This window comes from Camponotus vicinus, unplaced genomic scaffold, assembly GCF_025532165.1.
Source record: "Camponotus vicinus isolate PSW18456_S1 unplaced genomic scaffold, iyCamVici1.0 SCAF_7, whole genome shotgun sequence".
NCBI lineage: Eukaryota > Metazoa > Arthropoda > Insecta > Hymenoptera > Formicidae > Camponotus > Camponotus vicinus.
Window position 1 is genome coordinate 12,224,359 of NW_028141979.1, and position 22,292 is coordinate 12,246,650.

Consider the following 22,292-nt stretch of genomic DNA (forward strand, 5'->3'; position numbering starts at 1 on the left):
TGCCAAAGGAAAGTTAACTTATCGTACACAGCATATCGTAGTGTGATGAGATATATCTTTAAGTTTGATTTTCTAGAGAACTATCACTTGTATGGTAAAAATGAATAGGACATAAAATGCATATTTCGAAGAGATCTACAACTTTTGTTTGAAACATTCTTTTAAATTTTCAGTATTTGATAAAATAAAATCAAAAAACATCATTTTTAACGATTTTTTATGGTTTCCACCATGAAAATGAAATAGTCGGTAACTTTAACTATCATTTTCGTAATCAGCGCATCAAAATACGTAAGTATACGTGATGACAGCAAAATCGGGGGTTTGACCTTTTCGGAACTACACCCGATTTCGTTTATCCAGGTCAAGGCCAAGTTTTTCAGGGTCTCAATGGTCATACCCTGCATTTCTTCTACTGTCTTCGCTGCTGAGTTTGGGTGTTTGAAGGCCGATTCCTTATCTTTCCTTAGTGTAGTCGGAGTATCTTGAATTTCAATGATGTCTCCGTCGTCTTTTGTAATAATCGAAAAGTCCATTTCTCCAGACATAAGTGAATCTTCTCTTTTCTTGGCTTTCTGTTGTCTCTCCCTCCTGTTTTCAGGTGACTTTTTGCTAACTCTCTTCCTCTTAGTAGCTGATCGCAAGTTAAGATTTTGTTCCGAAATTTTGAAGGAAGTCGACGAATGAGCCTCGCCTTCACTAGAAACTGAGTCGTCCTTTTCTATGTTGTATCTTTTCATTATTACCCTTGGCGTTTTAAGGTTTCAGGATATCTTCATTGCTTCCTGTTATATTTGAATGACTTTCCTTTTCGAGAGTTTTATTCCTCTGTTCGTCTTCACTAAGACTCTGGATTGCTTCCTCTGTAGGGATTGCGCTAATTTCGGGCATCTCAACCGACTGGTCTTCCGACATTCTGACCAATAGGGAGTCAATATATTCCTCCCTATTTGGACTGTGTTAGATCATAGGTTATTTTCTTAGAATATCCCTGAGATTCTTCAAAAGAATGCATAAATTCTTTTTTAGCAGGACTTCCTTAGCTGACCCAGCTATCTCAGCTATATTAGCCGTTGGTTCTCTGCTGTTTGAATTAATTCCGTTAACAATCTCTTCTTCCGTAATCGAATCGTCAAATCCAACTATTGTAAAACTTGAAAATCTGGGCTTAGGCCTAAAGCACCTCCAAATCGCACCGTAATTCTCCTCATTTGTTCTGTAAGCAAGTCGGCCTTACAATTAGTCTCTTCATTTTCAATGGTCAGAATTTTGCCGCCACTAACAGTCTTCCGAATTTGTATTTCCTTTATTTTCTGATCTTTTTCAGGGTCAATTGAGTCCCTAATTATCTTCATAACTTCTTTATAGGTAAGATCTTCTGGGTAAGATCTGTTTCCTGGACTTGTAAAACAGCAACAGCTGTTTTATGTTGAATATCCGTTCTCTCATCTGTGGCTGAATTATAAAGCCGTCTCCCACGAGTGGCAGCCTTCATTACATCTCCTCTTCCGTCCACAGAATTCATCGATAGCATTCGTGACGGTTCCTGCGGTTCTTTATACATGAATCGGGTTTTCTCCCCCATCGGGGTCAGATCTTCCTCCGCTCTTCTCTTCTTTCCTCTACCATCTCGATCCTCGACAATAATCGAGTCAGCAGAGCCGTATGAATTTAAGCCCCGTCCAAATTGTCTGTCTCCCGAAATCCGGTTTTTTCTAATGGGATTAGTCTTTCCAGGAATATCATTAGCGTGGTATCCACTGCAGTCACGACCTTCTTAGTGATCGCATCTAAAACCTGAGGGTCCACTGGTGATCTCAACTGACTACCTTCAGATTTGTCTTCTAGATTAGACCAATCCATAGTGGGTTCCTGATTTTCAGGAATTGAGCCTATTCGGTCCTTCATTCGACCCACCTTCTTCCTCGGTGGGCTTTGTATTGCATCGTCTTGAGCGGATTCAGAAGCCACTCTGTCGCTATCTCTATTCCGTATATTCATTCCAATCTTGAGGCCCTGGATTTCCATTTCCAGTCTGTTGACCTTAGTTCGTAAGTAAGAATTAACCGCCCTCAAATTGGCTGTCCCGGGATCCGGGGAAGCCGCCCTGCGGATAAGTTCCGCAACAACTCCTTTGAAGTCCGAGGACATTCTTTTACCAGAGTCTGTTGTGTTAATATCCGATTCTTTCAGGACCGCACAGTCCCGTTTAGCGAGTTCCTCCACTTCAAGATCACATAACTGAGTAATCGTTTGCTCTGTCTCTTGCTCCAGTTGTTCCTCTTTCCTCTTCTCTACCGAGTCACTTATCGACTCTTCATTCCTTATCTCTTCGATTTGGGCGACAGCCATATTCACCGCAGCGCTCGTCCCAGACGCCGCGGATCGCCCCTTGCCTGATGTCGACACGAGGGGAGCAGGACCGGCACTCTCAAGAGAGTGCTCATCTCCCTCACGCCGTCCTCTGGGGATCCGAGCTCCCTGGGGGGGGGTAAGTTATTCTTATTTTCTTGTCCTGACATTGTGTTTTCCTGTTTGGTTTTCTTTCGGAGTGTCCTTCTCCTAGGCCGAGTTTCTCTCGAGCCGACCAGCTCGGATAGCAGGGCGGGTCGGCGTAAGGCCACCCCCGACGGATCATTAACAATGTTCTATACATCTCCGTATGCTCAACTCTATTGTATCAATTTATATTTATAGCAGCGTAAAGATTATCTTCGCTTTGATGTTCGTAATATCTCCTTGTAATTAATTGCCGAACGCTGATCATAAATCTATCACAAGTAAGTATCTCCGTGTCTTACTGTGATTCTTATATTTGTCATCTTATCTTCATTCTTGCTTACCCTTAGTAGCTGTCGTTCAGTTATCATCAATGTGTTTCCAATTGTAGAGAAATATTTAGCTGAGATCAAGTCTTCCCAATTCATATATTAGGAGAGACTCATCATATGTAAGATGGGTCCGATCAAATAATACAGCGCCAAGTATATCGGCTATCATTTATATATTACGGTCTTATAATTGATATTTATATCAAATTTATCCCATAGTACTTATTCTATTCCTATCGTATGTATTACCTTATAACTATTAATTATTATTTATTTATTCCAGGATTTCCTATATTACCTCTCCTTACAATATCAACTTATAATCTATTTAAAGAAAAATTATCAATTAGCTGTTATATTACACCTAAATTCCTTAATTTCGTAGGTTTACATATTACAAAACTATTATATGTAATTAATATTTGGAAATATTCTATAATAGTTACCTTATGTACATAATGGCTCGAAAATAAATTCATCGCAGGCAAGAATATACAGAGCCAGAGCCGCACTGGCAACTACCTCTAGTTTCTAATTGAAATTACTTTAAAGTTTGTATTTATGCATATCTTATAATACCTAATCTATTAATTCATGTATACAGGGTGATTCAAAATAACCCCTGTGTCCCTGAAATGACATATTCTTGAATCAATTCTAAGACGATTTTTCCTTCGGTAAAATTTCGTCCGAAGCTTAGTTTTTGAATTATTAAAGGAAGTAGTTAACGTATGACGGGTCGAATACAAGAGGCAGGCAAGGGTGGCGCGATTCACCGTCAGACGCGGGAGCTTACGCGGGGCGCCTGCTGCGATCAGCTCATCGCTATACACATACAGACACACATGCGAACACATACATTCTCTCTCTGTCTGTCTGTCTGTCTGTCTGTCTGTCTCTCTCTCTCTCTCTCTCTCTCTCTCTCTCTCTCTCTCTCTCATTCGCTCACTCACCTGTAAATTCTTTTTTTTTTTACGAGAGAGGGGAAAATGCATTTTATGCATACCCACCGGTCGATCCAGTGAGTTATGTGGGACTCGAGTACTAAGTCGAATTACCAACTCGGTACTCCCTACCTACTAAAAACCCCTCTCTTTTCACGAATTTCCTTTAACACACTGTCCCTCTGACTTCCCGAGATCTGTTTTCACATAATGTCAAAAAATAGTTATTATTACCTTGTTCGATAACTTTTGATGTATTGCTGTAATTGCTTGAAGGAGAAATGAATTTTCCGATAGATCGTACGTTCTCAAATTTAACGTAGATATCACGTTGCAAAAGACAAGAAATCCACACTAAATTATTAATTGAAAGTTTTTCTTCTTTCATGAACTGTATTCTTTTATTAAACTTTAACGTAATCACATTTATTTACTCACTCGATGAGACGAGAAATTTACTAATGACTCTATCACTAATCACTATTAATCACTGTCGAATAATAATTGTTGGCGATTAAAAATCACTCGATGAAAGAAACACGCGCGGACACGTTACTACACGACGCGACGACGCGACAATGCGACGATAATTACGACTCGGCGATTGCAAGCAGTTTTTTGTCATGGTAGGTTGCGGTAGGTTAAGGTACTACTGGCGCTATCGAACGCGATCGGTAAACATAATAAACATTTAACATATTAATATTATTATTATCATGAATGTGTGTGATATCCATACATCGTATATCTATTTAAAAATTAATTAGATTAAATAAGTGTTTTTAAAATATTTATTACTTTTACTATTATCATATAAAATATTAATATTAAATATTTATTTAACTATTTTATCTATTTATTTATCTATTGCACCTATTTATTTTTAACTATTTATTATCAATGATCGAAAATCGGTCATTGATAATAAATAGTTAAAAATAAATAGATGAAATAGATAAATGAAAACATTAATTAATCGCGTTTTATTTTCTCTCTCTTTTTCTTGTGTTTTTAATTGCAAAATAAGATACTCCATACGTTAAAAAATTGGTCGCTCTGAAAAGAGCGGATTGTTTTTGATCGCCTTAAAAAGGGCGGATTAAGTTTGAACATTTATAATAAATGTTCGAAGTGGCCCCCATCCATTCTAACGCAAGCTCTCATGCGTTTCAATAAATTTTGTTGAATATTTTCCATTACGTCTTCTTCTATGGACCATATGGAATATCGCAATCTTGTTTCTAAATCTTCTACATCTTCAGGGAGCGTTTTGTAGATCGTTTCTTTGCAGTATTCCCAATGAAAAAAATCCGGGGATCTTGCAGGCCAACGTATCGGACCATATCGGCCCATCCAGCGTCCAGGAAACTTGTTGTTTAGAAAATTTGTCACAATCCTGGCATTGTGTGGACCAGCACCGTTTTGTTGAAATATAATTTCTTCTCTTTCCAATAGCGGCACTTCTTCTAGGAAATCTGGCAAGTTATTCTCCAATAATTCCAGATATGCTCCGCTGGTTAAAATATCCGGGAGGATAACAGGGCCCAGTATTTCTGTTCCCATAATTCCAGTCCAGACATTGAGCTTCCAACGAGTCTGAAAATTTCTGACTCGTGTAGCTCTGGGATTTTCTTCGCTCCACAAATGCATGTTATGTGGATTAAATATTCCTTCTCGTGTAAATAGCGATTCATCGCTAAATATTATACAAGAAGGGAATCTAGGATCTCTATCCACGCTCCTGAGAAAATTTTCGCAGAATGTTCTTCTCAGAGGATAATCTTCTGGTTTTAAATGTTGCACGCGGGTATAATGATAAGCGTGCAACTTTTCTTCTCGTAATATCCTCTGTACCGTTGAATATGAGAGATTGTGCTCTCGAGCAATAGTCCGAATACTTGTCTCAGGCTCTTGCTCGACAGCACGAATCACTTCTTCGGTATTCCGCAAATTTCTTGCGGTTCGGTTTCTTCCAACGTTGTGTTTATTCGGGAGAACATTGCCCGTTTCGAATAATCTTTGGGCTGCTCCGAGTATAACATCAGGCATTGGATGTCTCGCCCGATTTGGGTATAATTCGGCGTATCGTCTTGCAGCAACGTAATGCTGCCCATCGGATGCACCGAATGACATTATCATGTCGTAATATTCTTCAATCGTATAGCTTGCCATGTTCTCTTAACTCTTCTTCTAATAATTGAGCGATTATTGATTTCAATATCGATCGTCTCTCCATATTTATACGATCCTCGCGGGGGTCCATGCCCCCTCCGCGCCTCCCGCGACGAATCCGCGACCCGCGTGTCGCGGGTCGCGTGTCGCGTGTCTATTTATTTTTAACTATTTATTATCAATGACCGATTTTAGATCATTGATAATAAATAGTTCAAATAAATAGGTGCAATAGATAAATAAATAGATAAAATAGTTAAATAAATATTTAATATTAATATTTTATATGATAATAGTAAAAGTAATAAATATTTTAAAAACACTTATTTAATCTAATTAATTTTTAAATAGATATCATACGATGTATGGATATCACACACATTCGTGATAATAATAATATTAATATGTTAAATGTTTATTATGTTTACCGCATTCTTCAATCGAACACATGATCGCGTTCGATAGCGCCAGTAGTACCTTAACCTACCGCAACCTACCATGACAAAAAACTGCTTGCAGTCGCCGAGTCGTAATTATCGTCGCATTGTCGCGTCGTCGCGTCGTCGCGTCGTGTAGTAACGTGTCCGCGCGTGTTTCTTTCATCGAGTGATTTTTAATCGCCAACCATTATTATTCGACAGTGATTAATAGTGATTAGTGATAGAGTCATTAGTAAATTTCTCGTCTCATCGAGTGAGTAAATAAATGTGATTACGTTAAAGTTTAATAAAAGAATACAGTTCATGAAAGAAGAAAAACTTTCAGTTAATAATTTAGTGTGGATTTCTTGTCTTTTGCAACGTGATATCTACGTTAAATTTGAGAACGTACGATCTATTGGAAAATTCATTTCTCCTTCAAGCAATTACAGCAATACATCAAAAGTCATCGAACAAGGTAATAATAACTATTTTTTGACGTTATGTGAAAACAGATCTCGGGAAGTCAGAGGGACAGTGTGTTAAAGGAAATTCGTGAAAAGAGAGAGGTTTTTAGTGGGTAGGGAGTACCGAGTTGGTAATTCGACTTGGTACTCGAGTCCCACATAACTCACTGGATCGACCGGTGGGTATGCATAAAATGCATTTTCCCCTCTCTCGTAAAAAAAAAAAAAAAAAAATTTACAGGTGAGTGAGCGAATGAGAGAGAGAGAGAGACAGACAGACAGACAGAGAGAGAATGTATGTGTTCGCATGTGTGTCTGTATGTGTATAGCGATCAGCTGATCGCAGCGTAAGCTCCAGCGTCTGACGGTGAATCGTGCCACCCTTGCCTGCCTCTTGTATTCGACCCATCATACGTTAACTACTTCCTTTAATAATTCAAAAACTAAGCTTCGGACGAAATTTTGCCGAAGGAAAAATCGTCTTAGAATTTTGAATCACCCTGTATATCCTTAGCTTACAAATTTATTATTCGTTAATTGTACATATCCGAAATTTTAACATACTACATCATTTTGCGGATATCGACCTATAGCTATTTAGAGAAGAATAATCATTGTACTTCACTTATGCTCTTTAATCGCATATTTATAACTAATCAATAATCATAGGCGCTCTGTTATAAACATACAGTATTCACGATCCATAATGGAAGTTCCATCTTTACAATTTATATTACACAGTCTTAGTTATTCTTTATTTACAATATTTCAAAGTCTTATAAGTACTTGCCAAATACAACAATTATTAAATCATTAATAGATCAGAAATTATTTTCGCCTTAGGTATATAATTCATTACATATTAGGATCTATGATTTATTTGATTGCAGTTTATTCAATGATTATTTATAGGAATATAGGGAAATTTTTATTTCATATGGATAGGACGTAAGGAAACAGAACATTTTAGAACACACCTTATTTATATAGAAATGCATCATGGTCATCTGCATACACCGGTAAATAACACTTGGATTCATTTTAATTTCTCCACCTAATATTTCTATATTTTATTTATAAGTATAATCTCTAATTTATGTAATATCCCTGTAGCACTTGAGCCACAGCAGCATGATGCAAGTATTATTAATCATTTTTACTTCCTAACCTGTCAGTTTCTAATACAACTCCACTCTAATTCTTTCTTTTATCATCTATTTATTATAGTTCATATATAAGACCGCCTGACATTATATAATTCATGACAGGCGACGCCTTTAGATTATTATTGTTGATACAATTTAACATCTGCTCTATAGCAATGTATTAATACAGATCTCTTCGATTCTTGGAATTATGATCGATAATAGGAAGCCTCAAGCCATGTGCAACTTTACCAGCGCATAACAGTGTCCAATCATCATTTCTTTTAATTAGATTTATAGATTATAGATTTGTAAGTATGTCCCTTCGATTGATTTGTCGCAGCATGTATGGCTCATATTAACACTCCTCATAATACGGAGGCTATTATCTCAGCTGTCATCTTGTATCGCAGCAGACCCGCAGGACTGCTCTCATCGAGCTCTTTTCCAAGAAATAATCTACATCAATGATGTTGCATTATTATAAACCATTTAGGTATCCAATTTCTAAGATGTTATTTTATAGTAATTCTTATAATTCCCTGTGAATTACTTTCAGGTTTCCACCATAACCTGTTATCTCATGTTCCTCTAATTAATTTATTTGGGAAGGAAAAGGATAAGGAAGAAGACTATGACTCTCCAAATATAGCAACACTCATTTATCCATAATTAACTTAAAGTTTACATCTGATTAACTAAATCTGTTGTTAACGAAAACTTCCCATTTCCAATTATGAACGCAAGTAATTCATATTTCCTTAGTATAATTCAAAGTTAAAAATAAGGAGCATATATATATCAATATGTCGTGTTATAGGCATTAATCATAATTCTCCATTATAAAAACAAATAAGATTAAGAACAATTAATTATTGGAGTCTAAATACTAAGATTTCATAACGCATTGGGTATAAACACCGATTAACATACCGCTTGCTTATTTTCAAATTAACTTACTATAATAAATCTTAAATTAACTTTCCAACATCTTAATATAGTTTAATTAATCTAATATCTAAAAACTAAAACTAAATTGCTTTTCATTTGAGATAAACAAAGACTAATACCGATAATGTACTACTCTTAGAATAGAAACTTAAACTTTAACTAATATCTCATAATTAACATTATTTAACTTCCTATCATATTCTGAAACAATAACGAAAATAACTCATACGATACGAACAGTCACTGCCCATAAACGAAAAAATTAATTAGTTAATTGAAAATAACCAGAATATCAATTTTATAATAGTAAGATAAAACTCAACATAACTTTATGAATCATTCACTGGACAAACCACTAATGTCATGCAGTGATTGCACATCTCGATCCATTCCATCTCGTTAGAGAATGAAAAGCACGCCAAATTACCACATTTAGGACATTTATATCACTTATTACAGGTATTTTTAATATGATTGCGTAGATCGGACATGCGGGTAAAAACCTTGCCACATGCTCGGCAATTGGCGCAAAAAGATTCCTCCTCTTCATCGGACGAATCACTCAGGGAGCATCCAGAAACAATATGCTTCACTGAGTGGCTTCCAACATCCAGTTTGGCACACATGTGTGTACAGTACCAATTGACGGCACCCAGCTGCTCTGTAGATGTAAGTGCTCATCCCAGAGCCAGAATAAGTTCCTCACGAGACCATTCCTCCAGACATATCCTTGCGACGCGTTGACGACGAACGTCACTAATGCGGGAGAGTCTAAAACTCTGCGGAACTGTCACGTCCTCCTTCCAGTAAAATGTCCATGCCATGGCATCAATCGCAGTGTAATAAGGGTCAATCAAGTGCATACACAAGTCTAGCTGACCACACGAGTTCCTATTATTATATATCATATTATACCATATTAACATATGTACCTGCATATATGCCTACATATATACGCATATATACATACAGAACTGTAAACATTAATTATAGAATTATATATATATTTATATATGTAACGGTCGTATTTTCGGGCGTTTTCCGCAGCTACGGATAGATCGCCGGTACAAGGTCCTCGTAAAGAAAATACGCGATGTGTGTGTAATTGGATGTCTTTATTCGTATTTGATTAAATGTACAGAGTGTATGTGGGTGTGTGCGCGTGCGAGTGTGTGGATATTAGTTGCGCTAAATTATTATAATTTACGCGACAATAAAGTGACGTGGTAAATGCAGTTTTGAGAGTATCGAAATACGGCTTCTGTTTCGGACACATGTTCGTGTTTATAACGCGCGAATCTAGGTCAGTGTGCCGCGGGTGTTTTTGCGGCGCTTTTTCCGCGAGGAATCCCGGCGTTCCGAGAATCCCCGGTTTCGCGCGATCGACGGTCGCTTTCGTGGAAAGATTAGTTTCCCCAGATGTTTCGGCCTATCGCCTCTATGTTAAATGATGCGTTCGGCTTTATTTTAGACGGTGTTTTTTAACGGCGGCGGCGGAGGCCGTGATACCAAGTGACGCGGTGTGTGCGATCGTATGCGACGGCGGTTGCCGCGAGTCGGATGCGCTCGGATGTGCTTTAAATGCACGGCGGCGGGGGCCGCGGTATAATTCGAAACGCTGTGCGCTCAGTGTGCTCTGCAATGCGCGAAACAAGATCGCGTCGCGAAGGATGGAATTCGCGTTGCAGTTCGAGAGGGTCGAGAACACTTGACTCGGGGCGGCTCTGAGCTCCACCTTCCGGGATGGCCCAGCTGCAGGATTAGGCGGATGCACTCGTACTCTGGAATCGAGATCACTCGGCTAAGACGGAGTTCGCTCCACCTTTCGTCCGTGGTAGTCGTGCTTGGTAGGATTTCTCTGGAGTTGCTCTGAAGCTTACTGCTTAGAGCGGATCTGGAGAATGGTGATTAGGTGCCGAAATGTGGCCTTTTTATACCGGCTAATTGCCCGCGTCGGCGCGCGACGGTATCACCCCTTCGGAACGGTTTTTTTTCGAAAACGGTACGGTCGGGCCCACTCGGAGGGGTTCGGGTTGCGCGCCGAACGCGGGTTTTCGCCGGTCGGCGGTTCGGACCACGTCGGCTACGATCGGCGGTATTCGGCCGATTTGGATCTTAATGGCTTCGGGCCGTGTTAAGAACGATTAAAAAAGGTGAGCGCACCGCGCCTCTGCCTATGCCCGGCGTGTGTTCTGCCAGGCGGCAGCTTCCGGCGGGTGTTATGCCGGGAATCGTAACGATGCACCGGAATGCATCGTTACATATATTTAGGTTAGATTACTAATTACTACCTGAACGTATAGACTAGACGTAGTTTAACATTTCTTTACTTTAATGTAGTATATTGCTGCTATTTATGGAAAACTTACCCAGTTAAGATTTTTGACTTTATGTTAAAATAACGTATAATCTGCCGTTATAACTGTAAAGACAATGCTCTCAAGCTTTCGATAGTCGAAATCATTACCGCCAATCAAATAATTTGCATGCCAACAACCAATATGACCGACCTCCATCTAGTAATTCTGCTATTCAGTTCACAGTTCCAGCTATCCCGCGCATGCACATTCTGTATTTGTTCTTAAATGCACCACCGATACTTATAATTACCACCATTAATTAAGAATGTTACTCCTCGTCAATCCATTACTGGCATACACACTCATGCAGCCACTTCGTGTCGTATACGTACGATCCCTAAAAGTTTCCGCAAGTTCATCTTATACTCGTGGCACAAATGCCACGAAATGGCGCCCTCAATCAGAGCTCTTCCCTCATACAAGCAATGTTTAATAATCACAAGATTAAGTATTATTTAAAGTTACATATTTAATGATTTCTATGTTTAATTACTCACATTAAACAATTAAAAACAGTAAGATCCCATAAAATACTACGTATTATCAAGCCAATATGGCGCAGCCAATCAGCATAAAACCCGTATCTTTTTGCTATTAGTTAACAAAAATGTAATTGTTAATTGCAAATTACATTTTTTCTTTCGAAACAATTATGTGTTTTCTTTACACCAATTGATTCCTCTCATTATTTTGTACATAAAAGTATTAAGGTAAGATAATCGAAAAATGAATATTTTACAAGATATTTTACGGTTTATGTAAAATTAAGAAATTATTTCAAGCCTCATAACTCGGAAAGTACTTAATGAAAATTAACTTAATTTTAGTGTTTTGGAAAGCTCTCGAGATGAGCTACAAGAATGTGTAAAAATATGTAGGGTGTTCCATTTAAAAAAATTGAAGTGTCCTTCACGTGACCTTCAAATGACTCTTCAAGGTCAAACCAATGGTACCATCTTATGGCCCCCTCGAAACCATACAACTTTTGTCTGAAATATTTTTCTGTAAAACGTGTTATTCGGGAGATATTTGAGGTCGTTATTTAAAATGGGACACCCTGTATATGTTTAAATTACAATTAAAATTATATATGTGATTAAATATTATATGTTGATAATAATAATAATAGGATCATAGATAATAGGGTGAACAAATATACATATATGTAAGACACGGGTGCCTATTAGACTTGGTAACTTGTTACTTTCTCATATCGATACTTTATATATTATGGACGGGATCATTAGCGGGATGGAAAGATAGCATGCTTTTTCTTTTGGTAACGCAGGTGAAATGCTTTATGCATACTTCCGCTCTCGAGGGAGAGACGGCGGTTATGCGGGACTCCCGGTCTTGCCGACATTAGCAGGGGACCGGTCTACCCGCTAAAACACCTGCGGTGGCCTTCCGCGCTATGGAGGGGCAGGCTGGGACCCGGAACTCGCGGTTGCATTGCATCGGTATCCCAGGCTGTGGCTCCTCTCCGCGCTTGCGACCCGACGACTTCTAGCGTGCTGCCGAGTCTTCTTCCCGGGGAGGGCGGTTGATGCCTTCTCCTTCATCCCTATTGTGGGCGAACGCGGCCACCACGTTCGCCCGCCTTCCTCGAAGACCTTACTTTGGTCACTGCGGGCGGAGGCCCGCAGTGACCACGTCCCAAGGGAAATCCAGCGGCCGCCGCCTTGGCGGCGGGCGCTTTGTTTCCAGCTGAGGAGCGAGCCCCCCAGCGTAAAATCCAAAACGGAAAATGCCAGGAGAGCAAGCTCCCCCAACTAATCGAAACGACTGCGTCGGACGCAGAGGGTGTAAGGGATATGGACCCCTCTCACGCGATCTCGGTCGCGCGGCCGTGAGGAGGGGGAGGATGTGCCCTCCCGCCTCCTCGTCTTCCCGTTCGGATATGGGAGGAAAGGGAACTTATAACTGGGGGGAGCACCCGCAAGAGGAGGCTAGCCTCTGCCCCCGCTCCCCCCTTACCGTCATCTCCTCCTCTGAGAGGAGGGTGACGGCGGTGTCCCCCCTATAGGCGGCCTTCGCCGCCGAGGCCGAAGCCTCGGAAGCGTCGGAGGAGGAAAGGAGGATGATGATCCAGCATCATCCCCACTTACATCCTCCTCCTCTTCTTTCTCCTCCTCGTCGTCATTAACGGCGACTGCCGCCGCAGCCGCAACCGCAGCCTCCGCGGCCGCCGCCTCCTTCTGGTGCATCACCTGCTCGCAGAAGGAGGCGACCGCCTCCCAGGACCTCTCGCTGCCGACCATCCTTGATACAAGGACCGGCAGCGAGAGGTCGTCACCGACTACGTTGCGGAGATCACGGCGCAGCACCTCCCACGTCGGACACTCCTCCAGCGTGCCGCGCCGCGTCCCCCATCACCCCGCAGTGGTGGCAAACCGTGGTGCTTTCCTTCCCGATTTGACGCAGGTACACACCGAAACAACCGTGTCCGGTGAGCACCTGCGTCATACGAAATGTGACCTCATCCTGGGCCCTGTCTAGCCATTCCGCCAGACAGGGCCGGACGGCCTCGACAGTCCTTTGTCCTGCCGTAGCAGGATCTGAGAGGTGGGCGTCCCACCTCTCAATCATAGACCGTGGAGCCGGATGATCTTTTTGATCCTGGCTGGCAGTGGTCCATCAATTCTCCCCCGGAGTTCCCGCTCGCGCTGGTATGTTTCTGCGTACATACCAGCTAGGAACTCCAAGGGAGGCCATCCCGCCAAGACCGTGGCCACCGCATGAGACACCGTGCGGTAGGCCCTGATCACCCTCGCGGCCATGCTTCGCTGGACACGCCGGAACTTGTCCTTCGCGCGTCGCATGGCCGCGAGATCATCCGCCTATACGGGACATTCGTACAGGGCCACCGAGTTCACGGTACCCACATAAATGCGGCGGATGCGTCCATCCGGGCCCCCAAGGTTCGGTAGGAGCCTTCCCAGAGCAGCTGAGAAGCGCTCCACCCTGGGGGCAAGGGCATCAAAGTGATACCCAAACTTCCACTGACCGTCCAGTAGGAGACCGAGGTACTTAATTCGGTCCCCCACCAGGATGGAGGTCCCTCCAATCCGGATATGGGTCTGTGGCGGCTTACCGGAGGCTCTCCCGTAAAAGAACAGAGCCTCGGTTTTGCTAGCCGCCACTTTAAGACCCATACCGGATATACTTCGCACCACGGCTGCCACCGTCGTTTCGGCCTTGGCCGCCGTATCTCCCCAGCTGTCTCCATTGGCCACCACTAGCGTGTCATCTGCATAGCAGATAGCGTGGCAACCACGGGGGAGAGGAAGGCAAAGAACCCGGTTAAATGCGAGGTTCCACAGTAGGGGGCCGAGCACCGACCCCTGCGGAACCCCACACCGGATATCCTGTCGACTCTGGAGTCCGCCTTGTTCTGCGAACTCCAGACTCCTGTCCCGGAAGTATTGTCGAATGACCTCCACGAGGTAGGGGGGGCCTCATGCTCCCTCAGAGCGTCCCCCACCCTATCCCAGGGCAGGGTGTTAAAGGCATTAGCGATGTCCAATGACACCGCCATGGCCACCCTGCCCTCCGTCACAGCGGCCTCCATGAGGGACCTGACGCGTTCGATCACGTCGACCGTCGATCGTCCCTCATGAAAGCCGTATTGCTCCTCGTGGAGATCTCTTACCCGTGACAGGTGCTGGACGAGTCGGCTTGCGATTATTCTCTCGAAAATCTTGTCGACTTCGTCCAGCAGGCATATCGGCCTATATGCCGATGGGGTTCCTGCCTCTTTGCCTTCTTTTGGAAGCAGGACCAACTTGGTCTGCTTCCATTGCTGGGGGAAAGCGCCTTGTCTGAGGCACTCGTTATGAACGTGCCTCAGACGTTCACCCAGGAAATCCAGCGCCCGGACCCATATCTTTCCGGGCACTCCGTCCGGGCCGGGAGCTTTTCCCGACTTCACCCGTTTGACGGCGCGCCAAAGTTCGTCGCTGGATATGACCTCGTCCTCCGAGAGTTCATGGGGACCCTCCAAGCCTGGTCCCCAATTGAGCGTGGACCCCTTCACCCCTAGAGGGAAGAGAGTGTCCACGACGTTGTGGAGGACGGGTGGGTCCAGCGACTCCGTCACGGGGGGCGTCCAATTTCCGTGTGTTAAATACTATCTTGTATGGACGCCCCCATGGGTCCGTGTTGAGGGGCGAAAGCAATTCGTCCTAACAACTGGCTCTGGACTTCCGGATAGCGGCGCTCAGGGCGCATCGCGCAGCCCTGTAGGCGGCCACGGCCTCTTCCCTGTCTTCCGGATTTCCCCTCCTGGGGAAACGGGAGAGGGTGCGCCGCGCCTGGACGGAGGAGCGCCTTAGCTGCGCAATTTCCTCCGTCCACCAGTACACGGCACGGCGCGGGCGGGACGCAATAGCGCGGGGCATAGACGCATCACATATTCTACGTATACTGCCCCGCAGCCACTCCACCTCTTGGTGGATGTCCCGTCTCCCCTCTCCCTCCGGAAGACCCCAGGAAACGATCATAAGGACCGTTTCGAGCTTCTCGGAGTCCATCTTGGTAAGGGCCCACTTCAGCGTGCCCCCCCTCCCCGAGGTGGGTAATGCACCTGCTGGCGTGCGGTGCCTAGAGTATACTCTATATATTGGTGATCCGAGAGGGTTTCCCCCCTCGAATCACCCACCACGCGCCACCCGCGCAGTATCCTTTTGGCCCCTTCAAAGCCCATCGTCAGATCTATGATGGACTCCCCTTGGGGCCGGATACAGATACTGGCCTTCATTGAGTATGTGAAGGTCGAGCGCGTTCACCCACCTCTCCAGAATAGTGCCTCTGGCGTTCCGCCTTGACTCGCCCCATGCCGGGGACTTTGCGTTAAAGTTCCCGGCAACGATGAGCGGGCTGGCAGGGGGAACGTCGCGGACGATATCCCCCACCCGCTCGAGGAGCGAATCGAATTCTGCGGAACTCCATCTAGGGGGGGCGTAACAGCTGATAAACACCGTGGGTCCCCATCTTGCGGCTACAAATCCATCCCTTCTTCCAATACATTGAAGAGGGGGAAAATTGCTCACCGCGGCTCGTATCCCGATCGCCACCGAACCCCTAATGTCCCCTAGCCACGTTGGCTTCTCAGGGACTTTGTAGGGTTCGGCGACGATAGCCAACCCGATATCACGCTCAGCCAGGCTCTGAAAAAACAGATTCTGCGCCTGTCTGGCGTGGTTCAGGTTGGCCTGCAGGATTCGTACGGCCATGCTTACTCCCGGTCGCACGAATTCTCCGGTGCCACCTCCATGGGAGCGTTCTGCACCTCTATGTCGGGCACGGAGCACTCCTTGGACTTATCCTTCCTCTTACGGGGCTCCCTCCTTGGCTCGCACTCCATGGCGCTCTCCCCGCTTTGGGGGGGATGGAGGCATCTCGAACTTTCCTCGTTGGGGGGGAGGCTGCACTAGCCTCCCTCCTTTGAAAAGCGGCGGGTACAGCGCTGTCCGTACCCCCGCTTCTCTTTTTCTTCGGCGCGTTGCACGCCAGAGATCCTGCCCGGTGAGCAGCCGGTCGGCCAAGGTCCGCACAGACGGGACAGTTGACCGGCTGCTCGCAATCGCGCGCCAAGTGTCCGGGTTTGCCGCACCTGTAGCATTGAGAGGTGCGGTCCACATTACCCGGGTATTGAACGCGCACATGGCCTTTGCCCATACAGCGGAAGCACTGGAAGGGCCTAGGCTCCAGTGCTTCTACGCGGACATTAGCCCAACCAATCCGCAACTTTTTTGCGGCGACCAACTGGTTGGCCACCGCGAGTGGGCACCGCACCCACGCAGTGCCCATGCCCCTGCCGGTAGTCTTGATAGGGCCCACCTTGATCGTATCAAGGCCACACTTACCAGCAGCTGCGATCGCCTCCGCCACATCTTTCTCTTCCACGGCGTCGCATAAATCCCTCACGCGTAATTCAGCGGTTGAGGAGGGGCGTGACACACGTACACCCTCCTTACCCGCCAACACTTCCCGAATGCGCTCTGCGAGCGCGTCTACCTGCTTAAGCCGCATCCAGACTTGTGTCGTATCACCGTATCGTATCATGATCGCCTCTTATCATGATACGGATATACTGATTATGATGATACGCCATGGCCTTGTTTTCAATCCGTATCCGTATCCCGTATCTGTATCTTTATTTTAGTTTTCCACCTAGCACGTCCGTATCGTTAATTCCACGTTGCTTACTGTGGAGACAATGTCTCTCTCTGTACAGTTAGTTGCTGCTAGCTACATTTTTCTTCATTATTTATTGAAGAAGAAAACGAGGAAACCACGACGGTAGTGGATAAAAACAGTTTTTGCGAATCGCGAAGTGTACAGTGGCTCAAGTTTATTGCGTGACTTGAAGTTTCAATCTGTTAGTGGACAGTACAATAATTTCACAAGGATGTCGCCCGTTGAGTTTGAGTACCTGATAAATTTGGTGGGGGAGCAGATTTCCAAAAAAGACACCATATACAGGGCGATCCTGAAAAACGTTATGTCTTTAAAATGACGTATTCCTGACACCATTCTAAGACAATTTTTCCTTTACCAAAATTTGATTTGAAGCGTAGTTTTTGAATTATGAGCAAAAATAGTTAGTAAATCACGCGTCGGGTACAGAAGGCAGGCAGGAGCGGCGCGGCGTGCCGCGAGCGCGGGCGCAGCTGACCGCCCGACGGGTGATTATCACCGCATGAGTCGCTAACTATTTTATCTTATAACATAAAATTATGCTTTAAATAAAATTTTGGTAAAGAAGAAAATGTCTTAGAATTACGTCAGAAATACGTGTTCCTTAAAATAACGTTATTTTAATAATGAAAAGTTGTTCCGGATCGCCGGCCGTCCGACGTTGCAATCAGCTGATTGCTACACGCGATGTGTGTATGGCGGAGTGTGTGCGTAAGAGAGAGAGAGAAAGAGAGAGAGAGAGAGAGAGAGAGAGAGGGTAGAAGGGACAGACATTCATACACACGCACGCACTTTTTTCTCGCTCTCTTTCTCTCTTTTACGCAACACTCATACACTCTCTCATTCAGTCTCTCACTCACACTCTCTCGGTCACTCACTCACTCACTCATCTGCTTACTCACTTGCTCACTCACCTTGTAGCAGCGTAGCGAATCTTCATGCTATGTATTGTTGTTATCTGCTGCACGGTTATGATTGCTAGAGATGCGCGACACATCGAAATTTTTTCGATTATTAATCTCACACTCGATTGACACAATACAGATTACACGATAACGAGTTTACTGTTTATTCACTCACTATTGATTTATCGATACCAAAAATTACTTTCAAAGAAACGCGAATGCAAACAACACATGACTCGACGCGAAGCGACGGACCGCGGAGACTGCGCGACCACAAGAGTTATGTTGCCAGAAACGCGACACGCGACATCTAACAAACGACTTGCGCGTGGCGCGTGATTGACGCGAGATAAGACGAACGATCGGCTAAAACCTTCGCATTGCGAATGCGGTAGAAAACATGAAACGTATAATGACATACTTAAAAAATTAATTATTTATTATAAATAATAACTATTTCTAATTATAATAAATAATTATTTTTTATAAATAATTATTATTTATTATAATTAGAAATAGTTATTATTTATAATAAATAATTAATTTTTTAAGTATGTCATTATACGTTTCATGTTTTCTACCGCATTCGCAATGCGAAGGTTTTAGCCGATCGTTCGTCTTATCTCGCGTCAATCACGCGCCACGCGCAAGTCGTTTGTTAGATGTCGCGTGTCGCGTTTCTGGCAACATAACTCTTGTGGTCGCGCAGTCTCCGCGGTCCGTCGCTTCGCGTCGAGTCATGTGTTGTTTGCATTCGCGTTTCTTTGAAAGTAATTTTTGGTATCGATAAATCAATAGTGAGTGAATAAACAGTAAACTCGTTATCGTGTAATCTGTATTGTGTCAATCGAGTGTGAGATTAATAATCGAAAAAATTTCGATGTGTCGCGCATCTCTAGCAATCATAACCGTGCAGCAGATAACAACAATACATAGCATGAAGATTCGCTACGCTGCTACAAGGTGAGTGAGCAAGTGAGTAAGCAGATGAGTGAGTGAGTGAGTGACCGAGAGAGTGTGAGTGAGAGACTGAATGAGAGAGTGTATGAGTGTTGCGTAAAAGAGAGAAAGAGAGCGAGAAAAAAGTGCGTGCGTGTGTATGAATGTCTGTCCCTCCTACCCTCTCTCTCTCTCTCTCTCTCTCTTTCTCTCTCTCTCTTACGCACACACTCCGCCATACACACATCGCGTGTAGCAATCAGCTGATTGCAACGTCGGACGGCCGGCGATCCGGAACAACTTTTCATTATTAAAATAACGTTATTTTAAGGAACACGTATTTCTGACGTAATTCTAAGACATTTTCTTCTTTACCAAAATTTTATTTAAAGCATAATTTTATGTTATAAGATAAAATAGTTAGCGACTCATGCGGTGATAATCACCCGTCGGGCGGTCAGCTGCGCCCGCGCTCGCGGCACGCCGCGCCGCTCCTGCCTGCCTTCTGTACCCGACGCGTGATTTACTAACTATTTTTGCTCATAATTCAAAAACTACGCTTCAAATCAAATTTTGGTAAAGGAAAAATTGTCTTAGAATGGTGTCAGGAATACGTCATTTTAAAGACATAACGTTTTTCAGGATCGCCCTGTATAGGAAAGCAATACCTGTGCAAGAAAGGTTAGCCATAACTTTGCGCTTTTTGGCAACTGCCGATTCTTATGTAAGCCTACACTACCTATTTAAAGTCTCCAACCAAACAATCAGTGAAATCGTCCCCGAAGTTTGTTTTGCTCTTGTTGATAAACTGAAACTACATTCAGGTATGTAATTAAAATTAAGTGAAATATTTTTAATACTTTATTTTACATCTTTCAATAATTACAGTACGAAAAGTTTAAGGTATAGACTTGAACAAAAATTTATTTGTTGAAAATTATGCAATTAAGTGTGAAAACTGATTCAATAAATTTTTCGAAATTGTTAATGAAGTTCATACTAAATGTTTAATTTTCGAAAATATAAAATAGATAAGCATTTACAGCAGCTCGGTAATGTTAAAACTGTCCTCTGATGACATGGCACTGGCTGGAGAAGAAATGCTGGAGAAGCATTTATAGGCTCAAAGGGTGTAGTAGCATAAGAACTACACTGAGAAGACAGATGACTTGTCTCAGGTGCAGAATTACTTGTCTGGTGTGTGGCTGGCATTTGTTCTGGTAGAAAATAATTGCACGTAGATGGAAGATTGTAAAACCCTCTGTTTGCCTTTACAAACAGCCCCATAATATCACTTTCCAGATTTGTTCTCACGTCTTCACTAAATTTCCTTAATTTGGCTGCAACCAAGTTTCCAAAGTGCTGGCAATCATCTTGTATAGCCTTACTGCTTGTTTTAAGAATTTCAAAAGCTTTGTCGAGGCGTCTATCTTCCATTGTAGCCTTCCTCTTGCGAGGAAGGTTCTGGCGTTTGACTGAGTGCTGATGTTGATTCGGTGTTTTTCTTAACATTCTGGTCAGGATCATCAACGGTTTCTTTATTTTCTTCTTCATTTTCTTTTCCATTCCCTTCACAATTGATTGTATCACTTTCCATCTGGAAGAAAATCAAAATAAAATTAATAAATTGCAGCATGAAGAGCGTTCTCTCTCTCTCATTGATTAAATCTTTGATTTTGTCTATTATTGACAATTGTGCTCCAGTCTATTGCGATATATCGCTAGGGCTATTCCACAGATTTAAAAATTTATTTAATAATTGTATACGATTTATATTCGATTTAAGATTCGATGATCATGTTTTAAGTTATTTTAGATCAATTAATATAATGGAAGTAAACGAAAGAAGATAATACTCTGTATCTTGTATACTATACAAAATTATCAGGACCTCAGCAAGGTACTCGGAAACTCCCGAGTACCTTGCTGAGTTATTATTCTTTAAACAAAACTGGCGCTCATTAACTACTATGCCTGATTGTTTATATGTATTGTTATTCTCATAAGTACTATATGTTATATTAAGAACAAATTATCATGATGAAATGCACGTCTTACTCCCTTTAAGATTTATTTGTACAATGCTTTTCTTCTTTTTTCAGATACCAAAAACAGAGAAGGATTGGTTGTTTGTTGCGAAACAGTTTAATGAACTGTGGAATTGCCCTCACACACTAGGAGCAATCGATGGAAAACATGTAGTAATACAGTGTCCAATAAGAAGTGGCAGTGAATTTTTTTCCTATAAAGAGCATTTAGCATTGTTCTTTTTGCACTCGTTGACGCAAATTACAACTTCATGTTCGTCGATGTAGGCTGTCAAGGTAGAATATCAGACGGAGGGGTTTTTGCCAACACAGAGTTATATAACAAATTGGAAGCAAAATCTTTACGCCTACCTCAACCTACACCTCTAGTTAACGGCTCAACAAAATGCATTCCATATTTTATGATAGGAGACAAAGCTTTTGCTCTGAGTATTTAATGAAAGTATACCCTGGATTTCATCCAAAAGGCTCTAAAGAACGCATTTACAACTATAGGATTTGCAGAGTACGCAGAATTGTTGAAAACGTTTTCGGTATAGCGTCATCAGTTTTTCGAGTCCTCAGGAAACTAATGCTTGTGGAACCTAAAAAGGCTGGACTCGTGGTTATGACAGTTGCTTGCCTTCACAATTTTTTAAGAAGGCAGCCTCAATCAGCATCTACCTATACTCCTCCTGGAACTTTCGACTATGAAGAGAACGGTCAGCTAATCAGGGGAAGCTGGAGAGCACTTGAAAATGAGACTCCCACGTCTTTACTTTCTGTCAGAAGAGTTCCTAGGAAGTCATCTTTGAAAGCAAAAGAAATCAGGCAGGAACTAACAGATTATTTCGTAAATGAGGGAAGAGTTGAGTGGCAAGAGAAATATGCGTAAAGACGTCTACGATTATCACGAGGCTATTATGGATGC

General features: G+C 43.0%; 1 protein-coding gene across 1 annotated transcript; it reads right to left on the bottom strand.

Moving 5' to 3' along the window:
- Positions 1-13,602: 13,602 nt before the first annotated feature.
- LOC145974163 (uncharacterized) lies at positions 13,603-14,069 on the bottom strand. The gene is made up of 2 exons (XM_083103990.1): positions 13,979-14,069; positions 13,603-13,847 (listed from the first exon to the last, which is right to left on the bottom strand). Exons 1-2 carry the CDS (start codon positions 14,067-14,069, stop codon positions 13,603-13,605), a joined length of 336 nt encoding a protein of 111 aa, XP_082960116.1.
- Positions 14,070-22,292: the final 8,223 nt, after the last annotated feature.